The following is an 18,551-nucleotide window of genomic DNA, read 5'->3' as shown; positions in this document are numbered from 1 at the left end:
GACAGACTTGGTGCAGAGACCACTTCCCACGGGAGCCTGTTCCAGTGCCCAACCACCCTCTGGGTGAAAAAGTTTTTCCTGATATCCAACCTAAACCTCCCCTTACTCAGCTCCAGCCATTTCCTCAAGTCCTGTCACTGGTCATGAGAGGGAAGAGATCAGTACCTGCCCCTCTCTGCCCCTCGGGACGATGGTGAAGACCACAATGAGGTCTGACCTCAGTGTCCTCTGCCCCGCAGCAGAGCTCTACAGCTTCAAAGGAACCTCTTCACAGGAGCAGCACACAGGAGCCACACGATCCCAAACGATGCCATTGTCCAGTGGAGGGCTTCAAAGAGGATGAGGCGACCGGAGAATCCCTCTTAGGAGGACAGGCTGAGGTAGCTGGGTCTGGTCATCCTTGAGAAGACTGGGAGGGGATTTTATCACCATATATGAGTACCTGGAGGGAGGCTGTGTAGCAGGGCATTCCCCCCACAAGAGCTTATCTGTTGTTTGTTACCCAGTCAGGTAACTCAACCAGGCCAAGCTGTCCTGTAGAGAGTTATTTTGGTGCCATTTGGTTAACGCTGGCCTGGAATCTCGCAGCTGCCCAAAAACATCTCACTGTTGAAGCAAGATCTGGGAGATAAGCTGGATTTCTGACAGACACACACCTCGCTTTACAAACTTTATAAAAGCTACACCAAACTTTCACAAAGCAGAAATCTTCTACACATTCCATGGACATGTGTGGAGTTTCTCCTGTGAGCAGGGATGCTGCTTTGTACTTTCTCCCCTGAGGTTAAGTGAAGGAATCTGTACATTATCACCATTTCTCTGGTAAATTACATTTCACTAATGTAATTAGTGCTAATCAATTCTATTTCTTTTGCTAGCTTTAGTATGGGTACCTTGATATAGTGCACTGTTTTATGTTATGCTGTCATCTACTGGTAGTTCTTCAGGTTATTTTCTAGTTGCATCAACAGTGATATAAAATATGTCTCAAATATGCTTTTATATTTAAAATCAGAGATGAGATTTGAAAATATGATGAATTAAATCTTTTATTGGTGGCTCATTTTCTTTTTTAATTAATGCTGAAAAATATTCTACATTTTTCTGGTTTAATTGATTTTTTTGGGTACAAATTAAGATGTAATTAAAAACAAACATGTTAAGCTTCTGTAAAGAGTTACACCTTATAATTTTTCTGTGGAATTACAAACTCTCAAGATAAAAATTCATATGACATCAAATTAAGAACACTGGACTTTTATGATGCTTGTTTTTACAATTTTCAGGAATGAAGGATTAATTTAAGGAGTAATTCATGTCCCTAACTTCCTAATATCATTTAAGTTTTGAGGATTTAATATAAAGAATTTTATACACAGTTACAGAGCATTGCAGTGGTTACGTTCTTCAAATGTCTAGACTTGGTCTAACATGTTTAAAACAATTACTCTAAAATTAAAGAAAGATCTTTGGGACAGTGGGGCAGGAATGCAATTTTGCACACTTTTTTTTTTTTTTTCCCCCCCAATAACAATCTCAGAATTAATAATCACTACTCATCAATTTCCTGGGCTCTACATTATAGCCTGAATTATGTCCTCTCCTTTCCCCAAAGAAATTTACTAAACATCTTCAGGAAATAAATGCAACTTGATGAAAACTTATTCTTCTCAGTTCTTTCAGTAAAATCAGGCTCCTGAATATTACTCTTTTGTTCAAAAAGTCAGAAGTATGTAAAACACAATTTTAAAGTTTCTGAAAAATAGTAAGGAAAAGAAAAATTAAACAGAAAAAGGTTTATTTATTTAAGAATTTCTTAAGTATGTGGAAGAAGTTTCCTTCCAAAATCTTACCATAGCTTCTAACACTCCCTCTTACAATTGAAAATCTCCACTCTTCTCCCTCTTTCCTCCCCAAAAGCTGGAGTGTTATTGGGAATTATCTGGAAATTAATCTTACTGAACAAGAATTTAGAGTGAAAAATACCACTATGAACACCTGAAACAAAGCAAATATTCTATTTCATTTCCACACTGAACTAATTTTTCTCCATTTTTTCCTCAGGGCTCCTTTCACCTCCTTATTCCTCAAACTATAAATAACAGGATTCAATAAAGGAGTCACCACAGAATAAGAAAGTGAGAGGAACTTGTCAACAGATGCACAGTAGCTGTATTTTGGCCGCAAATACATGGAACCTGCAGTACCATAAAAAAGAGTCACAACCAAGAGGTGTGAGGAGCAAGTGGAAAATGCTTTCTGCTGGCTCTCAGCTGATGCCATCTGAAGAATTGTGGAAATGATACGAATATAGGAATAAATGATCAGTAAGAAAGGACTCAGAATAGCAAAGACAGCCACCACAATGACTTGGATTTCACTTGGAAAAGTGTTGCCACAAAGCAGGTCCAAGAAGGGCTGAATCTCACAGAAAAAGTGGTTGATGGCAGAACCACACAAGGGTGAGCTGAACGTTATGAGGGTGTGTACTAAGCCCACAGCAGTTCCACAAATGTAAGTTCCAGCAACCAGGCTTCTGCAGACCCTGCTGTTCATGATAATTGTGTAATGCAAGGGGTAGCAAATTGCAAAATAACGATCAAGGGACATGGCAGCCAAGAGAAAACATTCAGCAACTCCAAAGAAAAGGAAAAAAAACATTTGCATTGCACATCTTGTCTTGGAAATACTTACTGTTCCCACCATCAGATTCTCAAGAATAGTTGGGATAATGACTGACAAATAGCAGATATCCAAACAGGACAGCTGAGTGAGGAAGAAATACATAGGGGTATGAAGAGTTTTATCACAATTTATTACAAAAGCTATCACGGTGTTGGCCATCAAGGTGAGAATATAAAGAGATAATACAACTACAAAAAGAAAAGGATGCAAATGAGAGATTTCAGAAAAACCCAGGAGTCTGAATTCACTCACTCCACTGAGGTTCCCAAGGATCATCCTTCTTTGGTACCTAGTGGAACTCTCTTCGTTTAGTGTTCAGTGGCTGATGAAGCTGCAAACAGCCAGGCAAATCTGCAACCAAAATACAACTGCATGATTGAACAGACAAAAGGATGACTAGCATTTAGAAACCATCCAGATTTTGAAGAGATCTTCTGAACAGATTATAAAAGTTTCTAAAGAACATAAGGTAGTCTCATGCATATATTTTTTGTCTCTGTTTTTGACTGATTCTTCTTCTTTCATATCATTGCCTTTAAACTTTGCGTACTCACTACTGTCTTCAAATGCTCAGCTACCATTTTTACCCTGTAGAACAAGAAAAAAAATTACAGCACATATCTTTTTATTGATTAAACAGTTTAAGTCGCAATATCATCAGTAGCAACATTAGAATATAACAAAGGTAATTTCTCTGCTACCTTTTGTGGAGTGTGGGGGAAGAAGAGGAAGGAAAACAACCCCTAAATTATGAGGTCTCCAGAAAAGCTTTCTACTCGGAGCACTCTGCAGTGAAGCAGAAGAGATGCTTTTCCACAGTGCTTTATACTATATATACATATATATATGTGTGTGTGTGTGTTTATGAAGTCCACTGAGACTGGCTAGTGCTGATTGGAGCAATAAGGAATAGTTGTTAGAGGCTGGCTAAATATGATCCATGTAGATTAGTTGACTCACAGACACCTCTAGTTTTACACAGCTTGGAAAGCATTTCTATATAAACCCAGATATCCTACTGCAATCTTGAGATCTGGCTTTTACTTTGCAGTAATTACTATTACTTCATAATGCAGCCAAATTAATGACAGAGTTGCTACACAGGCTTACCACACTTAAGCTTTCTCAGTCAAATTTGAAGGTAAAGCAAAGATGCAGTCTACATTCATTTGGGGATAAGGGACATAAGACTCACTCGTTACCAATCTTAATCTTTATTGTGTCCTATTAAAAGTTCTTTTTTATGGAGCTGTTGTTGGGTTTATTACGTGGTTTCTTATTCAGATCCATTAGCAACCCTGCATCGTCTCTCTCACCACAACGCCCCTCTCAATGCCAAAGGGATTGATTAAAAGCTGAATTACTGGCTGATACTCACATTTCCAGTCTTAAGACATCTCACTCAGTCTGATCCTTTTTCACCTGGCCTTAGGACTGTCTTTGCCCACTTTTATCCTTAGTCATTGACTGCAGAGTGACCTCTGCATCACAGTCACATTCTGTGAACAGCAGAAAGAAAGTGATTTTGTAGGGAAGAACCACCTAATGTGATGTAGGTGTCTTCTGTATGATAAGGTGACAGCTCAGAAGTGCAGTATCTTTGTTTAATTAAACAGAAATACAATATGATTCACATAAATAAAGACAGAAATCCATAGAGGAAAATTTCTGAGAAATCTGAAGGACCTATCTGAGATGGCATGATGTGTTCTCTCACGGCAGAAGGACAGGTGGAATACAAATAATGCCTGAAGAGTTGCATTCATGCAGCTCATGAAGCAGGAGACACACACGAGGAGCACACAGAACCTCTTGGGCATAAGCACAGGGTAGAGCAAGGGGTTGCAGATGGTTATAAAGCACCATGTGGGCTTAGAGCCAGCAGGGAGCATTCTCCTGTCCCTGCAGTGCAGAACAGAAGAGAGGAGCTGTGCGTGCTGTGTGGGATATGATTTTTGTGTCAGCTAAAAAGGTCACGAGTGTGCCAGGTATGATGATGGTGGAGCAGCTGGCATCGGCATCTGAGAAGAAAAGGCTGCTGCTGAAGAAGTACATGGGGGTGTGGAGCTTGGAGTCAAGCTGGATGAGCACAGTCATCCCCAGATTTCCCACCAGGGTCAACAGATAGATCAGTAGGAACACCGTGAAGAGAAGGACCTGCAACTTCAGCTTGTCTGTGAGTCCCAGAAAGACAAACTCAGTCACCACAGTGTGATTCCCTTCTGCCACCTAGTGCGGGGGGAAGAATCAAGATTACACTGCAAAAGACAAGGTAAAAGAGACTGGTACACAATGAAAGAATAATTTTATGTATCTTCCTACTCGTGTTTTTCGAGTTCTGAACTCAAAGTATCTCATAGGCATTTTCTGCCTTTTAGAGGTCTTTATTCTTTCCATGTACTCTGAAAGAGTCTGCTTATTAAGGCTAAAAATAAGCTTTCTGAGCCCAGGAACAAAAAACTTTAAAAAGACCTTTCAAGAACTGATTTTTACCACTTTCCTTTTCCAAAGAAGAGTAAATTTTACTTATGCAATGATGTAACCAATGTATTTTGGTCTAATTTGTTCATTAAAATCTACAGTACTACAGATTTCCCATGGTCCCTAGTCACTTTTGTTTCTTCTTAAAAATTAATGTTATTTAGTTTTCTGCCAAAGATTAAACCAAATTTTCCCACTGTAATTTAATTGAAAAAAAATTTTATGTCCCCCCCTTCCATTGTGGGCAGAAGAAAATCACTTTTCCCCTTCCACCATTTCATAGAACCATAAAATCATAGAATATCTCAAGCTGGAATGGACCCATAATGTTCATCCAGTCCAATTCCCTGCTCCTTGCAGAAGTTCTCAGTGGTGAATGAAGAATAGACATGCTTCAGACAAAGTGTGTCAGAGAAGCCCTCCTGTCAAGTCAGCAGGAACAGAAGGGACACTCTTGCTTTCTAAACTCCTTCTCAGAGAGGAGTCCGGATGCAGCTGGATCCCATCCCAGCCCCAGACTCCTCAACAGTTGAGCGGCGCGGCCCGGCCCGGCCCGCACAGCCCCGAACGCGACCCCGGGAAGAGCGCGCGGGCACCAGCAGCCCCGACAATTCCAACACGGGAGCGACCGAAAGAGAGAGCAAAGAGGCAGCGAGACAGAAAACAGCAGCCACTCGGAAAAAGGAAAAGATCATAGTAACTAAGACCTTAGGGATAGTAAAATGGTATAATGTTAAGCAAAATTATGGTTTTATAACAAGGTGTGACAACCAGCAAGACATATTCGTGCATAGAACTGCTATTAAAAAGAATAACCCTGAAAAATGCATCCCAAGCTTGGGAGATGGAGAGGTGGTGGAATTTAATATTGTACTAGGGAGAAAAGGGTTACAAGCATCGCAGGTCACTGGGCCTGATGGTGTTCCTGTAAAAGGCAGTATATATGCAAAAAATCGTAGTCATGTTAGACAATATCTCCATTGTAAGCCCCCCCTACAGTTTCCCTTTCCTAATCCCACCTTTCCCTTTTACCCTATGTCCTATTACCCCCAGTGTATTCCCAATCCGTTTTTTCATCCATGGTTCCCCTCACAAAACCATGCTTTTGCCAATTGTTTCCCCAAAAATCCCTTTCCAATGCCGAGTGGGGGATGAAAAGGGGGAGGGAAGAAGTTAAACCCTCTCCTGCCTCAGTTTCCCCACAAAGCATGCTCAGAGAATTCTGTCTCCCTTCTGTCAGCCCTAAGATGTCCCACAGAATCTGTTTGGACATTTAAAGACTCAGGAGGGTGGCTTGTTTTGTTTTGAAACTGTTCTTGTTATGTTTATCCAGTTGTTTTCATTCTCCTTTTATTAAAATAAAACGGGTGAGGTGTTGGGGTCCCTCCCCCGCCGTGTAGCCCTGGGAGAGGGGCCCTGAGGGCACAGACACGGGGTTTCCCTGCCCCTGCTCAGCCTCGTTCCCATTGGTTGGTTTGTGTTCCCTGCGCGGGCAGAAGGACCCTTGGTCCCGTGACTGGAACAGTTCCTGGGCAGAGCTCCGGCCATGCGGCTGGAGAAATAAACATCTCTGAAACAGCTATCAAGAATCTGTCTGTCCATATATATTTCCTTTCCACGGGACTCCTGGTTTGGTATATGCATGTTGCAGGATCCCCACTGCAACAACAGTTTATGTCTAAAGGGTTACAGAGATGTAATTGAGCCTGTGTACAACTTTGTCCCATGGGATTAAGGATTTGGCAAACCAAATACATTTATATAAATAAAATGAAGTATTTATTTAAATTAATTGCAATGATTAAGCAAAATAACTAAATCAGAATTATTTGCCAGATAGTAAAGGTGGCCATAGTGTACAGTATACTAGTGTAGTAGAGTGCACTATTTTTGAAGTAATAGAGGAGCAACTATATTAAATCTAGCAAAAGAATTACTAAGTAGAGATTCATGTTACCCATACAACAACCATGAGCAAACCTATTTTGCTCAGCCTTGAGAAGTGACCTTAAGGGGCTTCCCTTCTCAAGGGAGGGATCTTCACATGCCTCAGGGAGGTGTGCTAGGAGTTCTTGTCATGCAAGAGTGGGAGTGCCTTTTACAGCATAAAGTGATTGGCTGCCAGTCATATACATTTTTAGGTTATGTGTTGTCAGGTTTAAAATATGCTTTGCTGCTGAAAAAGGTGTTAGCAGCTCTTTGGGTTCTTCCACTTGGCACTTCTGACTCCCGTATGAGGGCCTGGACGTCCTTGCTGCTCCCACCCTCAAATCAGGGAGTACCTGTTTTGCACATCCTCTTGGTGTTGGAAATGATATAACTTTACTAATACCTTTTCTAATTAATTGTTTTAATTAAGTTTTCTAATTAATTGTTTTAATTAATCATAAGCAGTGTAATTTTCCACTGTCATATGCCACTGGAGTCAACATTTAGCAAGGTTTGTCATAAGCTGCTACAGTGGGAACGCAGCTTGGGAAAACTCCTGAAGCTTCAAGTTTTGCTAAAACAATTGTAATCAACCTTGATCTGCTTCAATGATCTCAGACCTGGAAGAGAGATATATTGCTGAAGCTGGACACAAGGAATTTATGAACCACAAGCCCAATTTGCAGAACCCTGAGATAAGGAGGAAACTAACACAGAAAATTCAGCAATTGCACCATAATCCCATTGTCCTGGGTTCAGCTAGGGTAAAGTTAATTTCTTCTCAGTAGCTGTTCCAGTGCTGTGGTTTGGATTCAGAATGAGAATGGTGTTGATAACACACTGAAGTTTTGGGTTCTGCTGTCATGTTTATCTTAAGTCAAGGAATGTTTTTCTCCTTGTCTTCTGCTCTGCCAGTGAGGAGGTTCACAAAAGAACCTGGGAGGAAGCACAGCTGGGACAGGTGACCTGAGCTGACCAAAGGGATGTCCCACATCACAGAACATCATGCCTGGTATATAAACTGGGAGGAGCTGCCTAGAAGGGCAGCTGATCTTGGCTGGGGAAGGGGGCTCTGGCATCAGTCAGCAGGTGGTGTGCAACTGCATTGTGCATCACTTGCTTGGTTCCTTTTCATTATCATTATTAATTACTACTATTGTTGCATTTAACTTTATTTTCAATTATTAAACAGTTCTTAATTCAACATACAACTTTTACTTCAAATCTCCTCCCCATTCCACCAGTGAGGGGAGAAGAAGAGGTGGTTGAGCAAGCAGCTGCGTGGTGCTTAATTTCCATCTGGGTTTAAACCACAATACCTCTCTATCTGGGAAAAAGATAATAAAAAGACTGAAAATGTGGACTAATTAGCATGAGAAGCAAGAAGTCAATAACCAATAGAAGACAGAAAACTAATTAATGAAGAGCATTATGCAATTTATAGCCAATGAACATTAATTTCTTTGCTAAAATGTATAAATAGTGCAAAGTTTTGAAAGAGTGTGTGCATGTTTAGAGGAGCCCTGTAATAAAGTAATGCCTGCTTTCTAATACTAAAAGTAGTATTAGAGAGCTTGATTTATCCTGATGTTTTCAGTGACAATGGTGGGTATGACAGTTTGGTCAAGCTGGTCTCAGCATTCTTTAACACTAAAAACAGGAGACCCTCCTTGCTCAAGCTATTACTGGTAAAGTGTAAACAAGCCACAGTTGGAGCTGCTGTATCCCTGCTTAGGCAGAGTGTCCTGCTCCAGCTGGCCCAGCTCCCCGAGCAGCACAGTCCATCACTTTAGACTGTAAAATGGGACAGACGTTGTCTTGGGGTGACCTTATGATGTGTATCCCATATCACTGCCTATGCCCCGAAATTAATTTTTGTGCCTTTCTATGCCTCCAAACTGAGCCTGAGAGGAGGAAGGAAAAAACTGAGCAAAACTTTCTCAAAGCAGTTTGCAGCTTGTTCAAGGTCACATAAAGATAGCACGTTATTTTTCCCCAGCTGGGGCGGGGGGAGCGAGGAAGCACCCGGCTGGCTGCTTTCCAGTCAGCTTTTGGCCAGTTTTTTCCAGTTTCTTGTTCTCCGGAGAGAGACTGACAGTTGAACTTTTCCTTCTCTGGAATTTCGGATTTTCTCCCTTTTCTACTGGACTGCTTGATTGCTTTAACATCAGAGCACATCGGGAGGACTTTCCACTGGGCACAGAGGGCCTGGCCCCGGCCCAAGCCCCAGCTCCGAGGAGACCAAAGGGAGGACTCGAACACTTTCCCAGGTTTTTCCTCTACAGCGAAAGATTTTACCATTTAACATTATTTTCCTTCCCATGTGTTTGGTAAATAAATAGTTTTATCTTCTTCACTTTCCTTTGAGGAAAATTTATTTTTTCCCGAACCTGGTGGGGGAGGGGTGGTTGTGCCTTCTCTCAGAGGATATATTTCTAAATTTGGCCAAACCGGAACAGACTTCTAACACCCCCCTTCCCCGAGTGTGTGTGGACATTCCTCCCCTGAGTGGGGACACCCAGCAAGGTTTCGCCGTGAGAAAAAGAGACTTGTCCAGGGCTGTTGGCAAGGGTCTCTACTTAATATTTATTTTCTAGCTTTAATACAATTGCTTCAATATTGCTTCCAAATACTGTACTATATTAGCAGCTATAACCATCTACACTGTGGAATAAAGAATTCTAATTAAAGCCTTTTAGTCTAATCACTAGCATCATCATCCATTTAAATAAGTTGTTCCCTCATGTCTGAGAAGGTGTGTTGAGAAAACAAGGGCACCTTTGCTAAAAAATGCAGTGCTAATCTTCCATTCTGCTTCAGCCAGGGCCATAACCTCCCAGAGTGCCCTGAGCACTTGTTTGACATGGATCTCTGGGGCATGGAAACCCTCCTCTTCCTCCGTGAAGGGTAGTGGTCTGTGCACTGCACAAACCGTCTGCGGAGATCATAGCCCCACTGTGAGGATCTTCTCTGCTCTGTCCACCTTGGTTGGGTTTGCTGCCGACCAGCCCTGAGCATGGGAGGCCGCCTGAAGCTGGTGTTGGAGGGCCCTGGAACTGCATTATCCACTGGGACTTCGTCACAGTGTGGAGGACTTGTTCTCCCCCTCTTCCTCTTGCTCAGTGAGGGCTGGTGGTCTGTGCACTGCATGAACTGGCTGCGGCCATCACAGCCCTGCTGTGGGAATCTTCTCTGCTCTCTTGGTCGGGTTTGCTCCCGAGCAGCCCTGAGCATGGGAGGCTGCCTGAAGCTGGTGTTGGAGGGCCCTGGAACTGCCCTAGGGGTTTGGTCACAACATGGAGAACTTGTTCTCTGCCTCTTCCTGTTCCTTGATGAGGGGTCATAGTCTGCGTGTCGCACCAAGCGGCTGCGGAGGTCGTAGTCCCGCCGCATGGATCTGCTCATCTCTCTCTGCCTCAGCTGGGTTTGCTCCTGAGCAGCCCTGAGGGGAGCAGCCCACTGGAAGCTCCTGTTGGAAGGTCCTGAAGCTGCACCATCCCTGGGAGCACGGCCACAGCTTGGAGGGCCAGTTCTCCTCCCTGCGGAGTGGTCACAGTCCGTGGTGTCCACAAACGAGCTGTGGACATTCCTGCCCCACAGCGAGGATCTGCTCCGGGCCTGCTCCCTGCCAGTGTCTTCCACGCCCAGCGCCACATCCTGCAAAGAGAGCTGTGGAGAGTTCCTGCCCTTTCCTCCTGAGAGGACCAGAGTCACTGGGGAACCCCCAGAAGTTCTGGGAGGGGACATTTCACTGGAGGGCTGCCAAGGCCAAAGGGCCAAAGGCACACAAATAGGATGGAACCAGGTGGGATGGTTTGAGAGGAAGCAGCATTGTGGCTGTGAAGAATGCTGCAGTGTGGGAGGGAAAAGGAGAAATGTTGAGATCCTAGAAAGAAATCAACTGCTCCTCTGGTGCCCTGACCACCTCCCCAGAGTTACCTTAGTCCTACCAGGCAAACCCTGTGGTCCAATAGAAGCCACCTGGCTGCTGGCTGCCCACTGCCTGAGGAAGGAAGGGGCATATGGTGGTGCCAGCGAGGAAGAAGCCCTTTCTCCAATTTTCAGATCAGAGCATCTGGAGAAAAAAAGAGTGATCTCTGTTTTGGGCTGTTGTTGCAGCCTCCTCTGGGGTTCAGTCATTTTCTTGGAGAGGTTTCTATGACAAAGAGAAGACTTAACCAAGGCCACTAATAGAAAATTCAGCTTCCCACCCAGTCTTCCCACTCAGCCTGCTCCTATCCCAGCAAAACCTCATCTTTATACCTTCTACAGCCTCCATTTCATAAATCCACACACTTGTTTGGGTTGGAAGGGACCTTAAAGCTCATTTTGTTCCACCCCCCTGTCATGGGCAGGAATACCCTACAGTAGACCAGGTTTCTCCAAGCCCTGTCCAACCTGGCCTTGAATACTTCCAGGGCCAGGGCACCCCAGCTTCTTCTGGCAGCCTGTGCCAGGGCCTCACCACCCTTCAACTGAAGCATTTCTTCCTAATATCCAATGTAAACCTGCCCTGGCTCAGCTGAAAACCTATACCCTTCATCCTGGCCAACGCTCCCCGATAAAGAGTCCCTCCCCATCTTTCCTGGCGAGCCCCTTTAAGTTCTCTCCCTCTTCTCTACATAAGTCCAGCATCAGAAAGCAGACAAGTAGCAGGTTACATCAGGGCAGCAGCCTGAAGGACAGATACGGGGCAGTACAGATTTTGAATGGTGCAGGTAGCAATTGCATTCAATGAGGAAAACACTCAGGAGTGTGAGAAGCAAAACAATAAACAGGGAAAAGGAAACGTCTTCTGAATGCTGGTTATTACCTGGCATAAAACAGCAGGTAGGCTTGCTGCCTGAGAGCTGTGTCAATGCAACGAAGCTCCACAGACTCATCATCCATCTGGTACCACAGTCCGTCGCTGGCCTGTAAAAAAATAGGAAAGGATGTCTGCATGGTTTCTCTCTGAAAACACAGGCAGAAAATTACCAAAGAGTATGTCAAAACAAATCCAGTCCAGCCCCTAAGGAAACCTTCTGCCCCAAAACCTTGTCTGTCAGTAACACTAATGGGGAAGTTTATCTTCCCCAGCCCACATTTTTCCCCATTGGAAAGGAAGGAAGTTGCTCTTTACCTTTGTGTAGCAGAAATAGTGTCCTCCATAGCAGCTGACCCCACTGTGCACCAGGACGGCGTATAAGGAGTAATGGAGGGGTTCCCCATCTGCCTGAGACATGTATGGGCGAAGATCCAAGTACTCGGGGTACTGCACAACCTACAGAGACACCGAGGGGGCTCAGAAGTGATCCTGATCCGTCACATGAAATAGCCTGCCAAGTCCAGGGGCCACAGGTGTGTAAATACATCTTTGGGGCTCATGAACAGCTGGTTTTCCATAAAGTCTGCGTGGCAGGAAACTGTTCTTGGCCAAAGCAGCTCTGCTGGAGAAGAGCGCTTGCCTGTCTTCCCAAGGGAATTTTTCTCTCCCCAGAAGGGAACACGACTAACCCAACAAAAGTGACTTGTGACAAGGGTACTGCTCTAGGAAATCTGCTCCAGGAAGAGAAAGCTGCACACCAGCTGTGTACACACCTTGCTGATCTTCCCGCCGGTGAAACAGTCAAACCTTTTCAGACACACCGTGAGAACCTTGGGTGCACAATGGATTGTGAACCTCTTGGAGGCGGCAACATTCTTCTTACACCTTGAAACAAAGCACAGACCCCAGTGCTGAAATGCACCCAATCCTCCCCCAAGGTGGCCAGGCAACCTTTCCTGTCTCACACAGCTTTTGCTATCCTAAGGTACTCACTGCCATATTTTAAAAAAGCTGCATCTCATTCGTGTGCAGTAAACCTCCATGAGAAGATGCCTTCTCCCCAGTGACATGCAGCCCCCTCCCACAGGACCTCATGTTAATATGTTCTTAGTAATCATCTTACTTGCTACATTTAAAGCAGTTTTCACCATCCAGGTGCTCGGGAGTCACAAAGTCCTCCAGAGCTCCAGTGAGGGACGAGGCTGCCTGGAGGAGTGAGAAATGAGCGCACTGAGCTGTGGGAAATGCCCTCACCCAAACACTTCCCAGGAGTTCACAAGAAGACCTCTGTAGCTGATGCTGAAGAGACCCACCATGAACCTGCAAGCAGTGTTCAGAAGGAGGCAGAAGGAGAGTGGGATGCTGAACATTTCCCTGTGTCCCAGGGGCTCCTAGAGCCGTCAGGAGCTGCCTCCCTGTCCCACTGCTCAGTTCAACTAATGACAGTGTGCAGGGCCATCAGTGGTGCAAACAATCCAATCCATCAGTCTGGGAGCCAGACAGGTGTTTAGGAGGGCAAAGGGAAGAAGGATGAGGATGTATCAAGGGTGCAGAGAGAATAATGCTGCTTGTTGAGCTTAGAGACAGCACCCACGGCCTCTGCAGGAGGACACCACCCATTTCCCTTCCCACCCACCACCAAGATCTCTTATGTTCACAGTCTACATTTTCGTAGACTACATGTGTTGACTCTGGAAAGCTACAGGGGCCTTGGGATGTCTTGAAGCACAATTGCAAAGCCTCTTACTTTGATATCCAAAGGGACATCCAGGAACGCCTCGTAGGAATCAGAAACGGCTTTGCAGCTGAAGCAGGTGACTGGAAGGAAAAATCCAAATGCTGAGCAATGGGGAGCTGACTGACATTGCCCATTTACACGTGTTTTACCTGTCCCACCAGTCCCAGGACCAACTGTAAGGCACAGGCAGACAGAAGGGCACAGGCAATGTTTAAGAGAGCAATATTTGTGGAAACGTACCTCTGGATCTCAGAAAGCCCCCAAATATTTGATGGACAATGGTAGTAGACTGAGAAGAGATGTCCAAGCTGGAAACAAGTGGTAAGACAGAGCATTATCTCCTCCAAGAATTTTGCTTTGCCTGAAAGCCCTTGGTTTAGGTTTTCCTTGATGGGAGCCCATCAAGCAGTCCAAAGGGCTCAGAACTTTGTAAGGGTAATTTGCTTGTGCTTACTCGCTGCTTGCACTCAGACAAGCTGTCTGCATGGCATTGACAGTACAGCATAAGAAGTCATGGGCATCTTCCTCCCTGCCAAGCTGAAAATGTTCTCCTATGCCTAAGAAAGAAGTTTGTAGTTCTCTCATACAAGAAGGGAACAAAACCTGTCAAAGCACCTGGAATGACTTACATCTGAACGCCTTGAGGACAGCCAGAGGCAGGATGGCATTGACAGAGGAATGCAAGACCTTGTTAACGTGTGTTTCCATGATGCACATCATGCAGAAACCTTGCTGGTGACCTGAAGAGAGAAGGAGGGAAGGTCCTCAGGTTAGCAAAATACCCATAGCAGTGGGATACTCCTCCTCTTCCACTCCCACTCCAGTGCAATACTCCACCCCTCCCAATGTCCCAACGATCCCAGGGCATTTTAGCGTGCAGAAAATGTTCTTAAGAGGGATGCTAAACTGACAGAAGTTTTCTGTGCAATAAGCCAAGAGGGTTTAACTTGCAGGAATAGAGACCTGGAGCTAGAAAGAGGTGCCCTCATGAAGAGTATGACAGCTGCATAGGACAAGTGCCTTCTAGGCTTGAATGTTCAAAGAACATAAACTCATGGGGCTGAAAAAGGGCTGCTGTTCTCCTAAATCAAATTCCAGATTCCGGGAATCTTTGGGATTTAATTATTAGATTGGCAAGGAGATGCTCCTAAAAGCACTCACAGGCCTGGCTGTGCTCTCGGGAGAGCAGGTAGTTGGCCAGTGGGGGGGTGTAGGTCAAGCACTGCAGGACAGCATTGAGGAAGCATGTGTTGCCCACGTTGAGGAGTCCTGCTCCAGCACTCTGTCTCTGCTGCCAGACCATGCAAATCTTCTCCGGTGGAAAGAGGATTCTTTTTGGAGGAGCCATTCCCTCAGCAATGACTGCAGAGAAATTCCATTTGAAAAGAGATGAGATGAAGAACGAAAGCATATTTAAACTTTGAGCTCTCTACACAAGCACTCAGGACAACCAGGTCAAACCTTCAACTCAATATCAGGGGAAGCCTGGCACTGCCATTGAAATTTACTGGCTTGGAAAAGTCTGTCCCCCTGCTTACTTTGCCAAGAGTCCAACAAACCCAGATCTGATTTCTTGGCCTCAGGCTACCTTCCTTTCTCACTAGAGCAATAGACTGGATTATCAGGTCAAGCTTTCCCTTTTCCTGATCGTAACTTAATGAAAACAAGCAAGGACTGAACACAGAAGGTGACTCAAAGGATGTCAGACCTCTCTATGAGCAATGATGTTTCAAAGCCTTGTACATAGTGGCAAAAGAGAGACAAAAGGTGTTTTCCTGTGACTAATCATAAAGTCAAAAATCACCCGGGTCAGTCTGGCTGCTCTCAGGAAACATCCCAGAGTTCACTCTAGATTGTGAGCACATCATTCTGGGATCTGACCACCAGCCATGTCAGCTGTCTGTGGGAATTCAGAAAGTCCAAACATGCTGGTGAAGTTGATACTCACAGGAATTGTTCCCTGTTGTGGCCATTGCCTCTCTCAGGAACAGAGGACAAAGCTCTGGATGACCAAGGACGTCAGGACACGCTCCAGAAAGAGATCAGTGTCAATCCCACCACCTGATTGCAAATAAATTACTGTAGCTCACCAAAAGTGTGAAAACTCCAAATAAACACAACCTATAGAACAGCAAATGCCATCAAGTGTTTCAGAGGTGCTCGTACTGCTGCCGAACTGCAGGCTCACACCCTTATGATCAGTGCCAGAGCCCCAGTTCACAGCAGCTTCAAAGGTCCTTTTGAAGTGCTCCAGTACATGTTACCTTCTCTGAAGAGGCCCTGCTGCTGCTCTCCTGCCACTGCATCAGCAGCAGAGCTCTCTGGCTTTCCCACCTCCTATGCAGGAGTTACCAGCTTTCAGCCACTAATTTAACTACTGCCTTTGCTGCTCTCCTTTTCCTGTCTCGCTCCCTCCTGCAGCAGGCAAGGTGGGCTTTTTTGGGTTGACTCTAGGCTGAGTCCAGCCCCTCAGACTACAGTCACCCCCTACTTACCTATCCGAGGCTATAGTAAAGAAACAAGAATCAGCAAATAGGAACTCTACCCTAGCCCATATCTGGTCAGCCTATAAAGGTGTAACAGCTCAGCCTACAGCTAGGAAGGTATAAACCAGCCTAGACTTTTATCCCATATCTCCTTCCTCTGTGATCTATCCCAAGAGTCAAATCATAATCACCTTTGGGAGATGAAAGGTGAGGAGGACAGTAAACAACAAATTTGTTTAAAAGACAGGCACACGAGCAGCAGAGGAAGAAGCCGAGTGATCCTGAAGGCCAGCCTGCTTTCAGGACACCAAGCACTGGGCAGGTGAGGTCACAATCACTGGAGAGGTGCCACATCTCTGCCCCTCTGTGACACGAGGCCATAGAACCACATGGTTCCCAAGCACACAAAAATCCACATGGCTCCTCTCGCAGGTGGAAGTCACCAGGACTCCCCTGTGCTGCTGATGAAGAGCTGCTCATCTGCTGGCATAAGTAAAATATAGTCAGTAAAAGCCTGCCAAGACTAACGAGTAAAGGCCCCCAAGAGCTGTCACAAGCCTGGTCACAGTTTTGTGTGGTGCACAGGGTGCTGGGGATTTCTGTCCCACTCCTCCCAGGCACAGTCCTGTGCCTGTGAGACTCGTGCAGCAAAGCACCCAAGGTTCATTTCCAATGAATTTTATCTGCCCTCAAGGTACACCCACGGGCTGACCCTGGACTGGCACCACCAAAGGGACCCTTCAGAGGCTGCGCTGGGTGAACCTTGGCTGGCTGCCCCCACCCAGCTGCTGTCTCTCCTGGGCAGGTTTTTAGCACCTTGACATTTACTCCTTCCTCCAGGCTTGGTTAGGTTTTGATCAGACACAGCTTTAGCCATGTTGGAACCCAAAGCGCAGGGAATGTTTCTCTGCCTATCCTGAGGGATCCATCCCCCCAGGGAAACGCTCTTTTTAACCTTCATCCATGGAGAGAGCTGCCAAGGCTTTGGGATGAATTAGAATCTACAAGGGTGTGAGTTAGATTATAGTACAATATATAGTTTGTCACAGGGTGAAAAATTTAAAGTTGTAGGTTTATTAGTATGGTAAGTGGATGAAGACAAAATGGAGGATCCCTGTGGTTTTTCAGGTCTCTTCCTTCTTCTTTACCTACTCCATTTCCTGCAGTGTTGGTAGCACAGGATGATTGGTTAGGAAATGCCACAGCACAGGCCACAAGAATGGATAGTTCATTAGGCATTGGTAGAACAGTCAAAAGAATGTACATTCTTAGTGACAATTGGGTGATTTATCTTTAAAAAGGCCTTGAGTTTCCTGCATTTTGTCTTTTGGTACTCGCTCTGCTTCATGCTATTCAGCAGCATGTAAGTTACTGATAAGATACAACAAACAACCTGAAGACCAAGAAGATCCAAAAGTCCCGTTCATCTCTTACTCCTGGCAAGGACTTTCTCCCCCATCCAGGGAGGACACGTGGGGGTTGAGAACTGCCACAAGCCAGATTCCCACTCAGGGTGGCTGCAGGCAGTTTTGTTCCTGGTGCATTTAACACAGTTTTGGGCTCTCCTCTGGACACCTGGAGTTCTGACCAGCTCTGCCCAGCAGGCAGTTGGTGTTTCTTGCGCTCCAAGGAGGCAGCTGGTTGCTGTTCACCCCCACTTGACCCGGCTGCTTTGGGCCCTGCACAGCCTGGGCCAGCAAGTTCCACCCATTTCTGCTCAGGGCAGGTGGTTTTACCCAGCTCAGCCCAGTTCAGCTGGCTCCCCCTCCAGTCATGGGGTTCCTTTTTTATGGCTTGGGCCATCCAGTTGGGGCACAGCCTTGCTCAGATGGCTTTTTTCATCGTGTCTTGCAATGGCTGGTTTCCCCCATCCTTTTTTTGCCCCTTACCCAGACAGGGGCTCTGGATTTACTCCTGCATTACACCTGCTCAGGTGACTCTTTGTGCCCCTGCCCTAAGCTGCTGTTTGGGTCCTGCATTGTTGCCCTCGCAGCAGCACTTTGGGAACTCTGATGGAGGCAATTAATGATGGCACCTGTGACCACTGCCCCGCTCATATGGGGGCACGGTAGTTTTTGAAATTATATAACTTTAAAAATTAACTTTTAATTATTTTTAATTACCTTTTAAATAATTATTTAATTAATCATAGCCAGCATATTAATCATAAGCAGTGTGTTAGCTTTAATTCACTTTTAGCCAGCATTTAGCAAAGCTGCTATTGTGGGAACAGAGTTTGGGAAAATTACTGACATTTTAAAGTTTTGCTAAACTAACCCTTATATGCCTCGATGAGCACAGTCTGGAGAGAGAGATGTATTGCTGAAATTGGACACAAGGGATGCAGAATTTATAGGCCACAAGGACATTCTGCAGAAACCAGAAGACAAAGAAGAGACCAACAAAGACCATCCAGCACATAACA

General features: G+C 45.2%; 1 protein-coding gene and 1 long non-coding RNA gene across 2 annotated transcripts; both read right to left on the bottom strand.

Annotated features, from left to right (window-relative positions):
- Nucleotides 1-2,022: 2,022 nt before the first annotated feature.
- LOC104697833 lies at nt 2,023-10,842 on the bottom strand. The gene is made up of 4 exons (XM_019293832.2): nt 10,028-10,842; nt 5,008-5,125; nt 4,712-4,914; nt 2,023-2,758 (listed from the first exon to the last, which is right to left on the bottom strand). Exons 1-4 carry the CDS (start codon nt 10,840-10,842, stop codon nt 2,023-2,025), a joined length of 1,872 nt encoding a protein of 623 aa, XP_019149377.2.
- Nucleotides 10,843-11,914: 1,072 nt separating this feature from the next.
- Nucleotides 11,915-12,781, bottom strand: LOC104697832. Its single transcript, XR_005603685.1, has 3 exons — nt 12,676-12,781; nt 12,218-12,358; nt 11,915-12,009 (listed from the first exon to the last, which is right to left on the bottom strand). It is a non-coding gene; the product is annotated as an uncharacterized LOC104697832 (long non-coding RNA).
- Nucleotides 12,782-18,551: the final 5,770 nt, after the last annotated feature.

This window comes from Corvus cornix, chromosome 27 (genome assembly GCF_000738735.6).
Source record: "Corvus cornix cornix isolate S_Up_H32 chromosome 27, ASM73873v5, whole genome shotgun sequence".
NCBI lineage: Eukaryota > Metazoa > Chordata > Aves > Passeriformes > Corvidae > Corvus > Corvus cornix.
The sequence above is the reverse complement of the archived record's forward strand: the minus strand, read 5'-3'. Positions and strand labels throughout refer to the sequence as shown.

What these genes read in the sequence shown, in the direction of transcription:
- LOC104697833 (XM_019293832.2), bottom strand. Translation starts at nt 10,842, where the DNA reads ATGTCCCCTCCCAGAACTTCTGGGGGTTCCCCAGTGACTCTGGTCCTC. An exon ending in GGCTATGATCTCCGCAGACG is followed by an intron (nt 5,126 to 10,027) that starts GTTTGTGCAGTG and finishes TCCTGGGCTCAG; the next exon opens with AAAGCTTATTTTTAGCCTTA. An exon ending in TCAGAACTCGAAAAACACGA is followed by an intron (nt 4,915 to 5,007) that starts GTAGGAAGATAC and finishes CCCCCGCACTAG; the next exon opens with GTGGCAGAAGGGAATCACAC.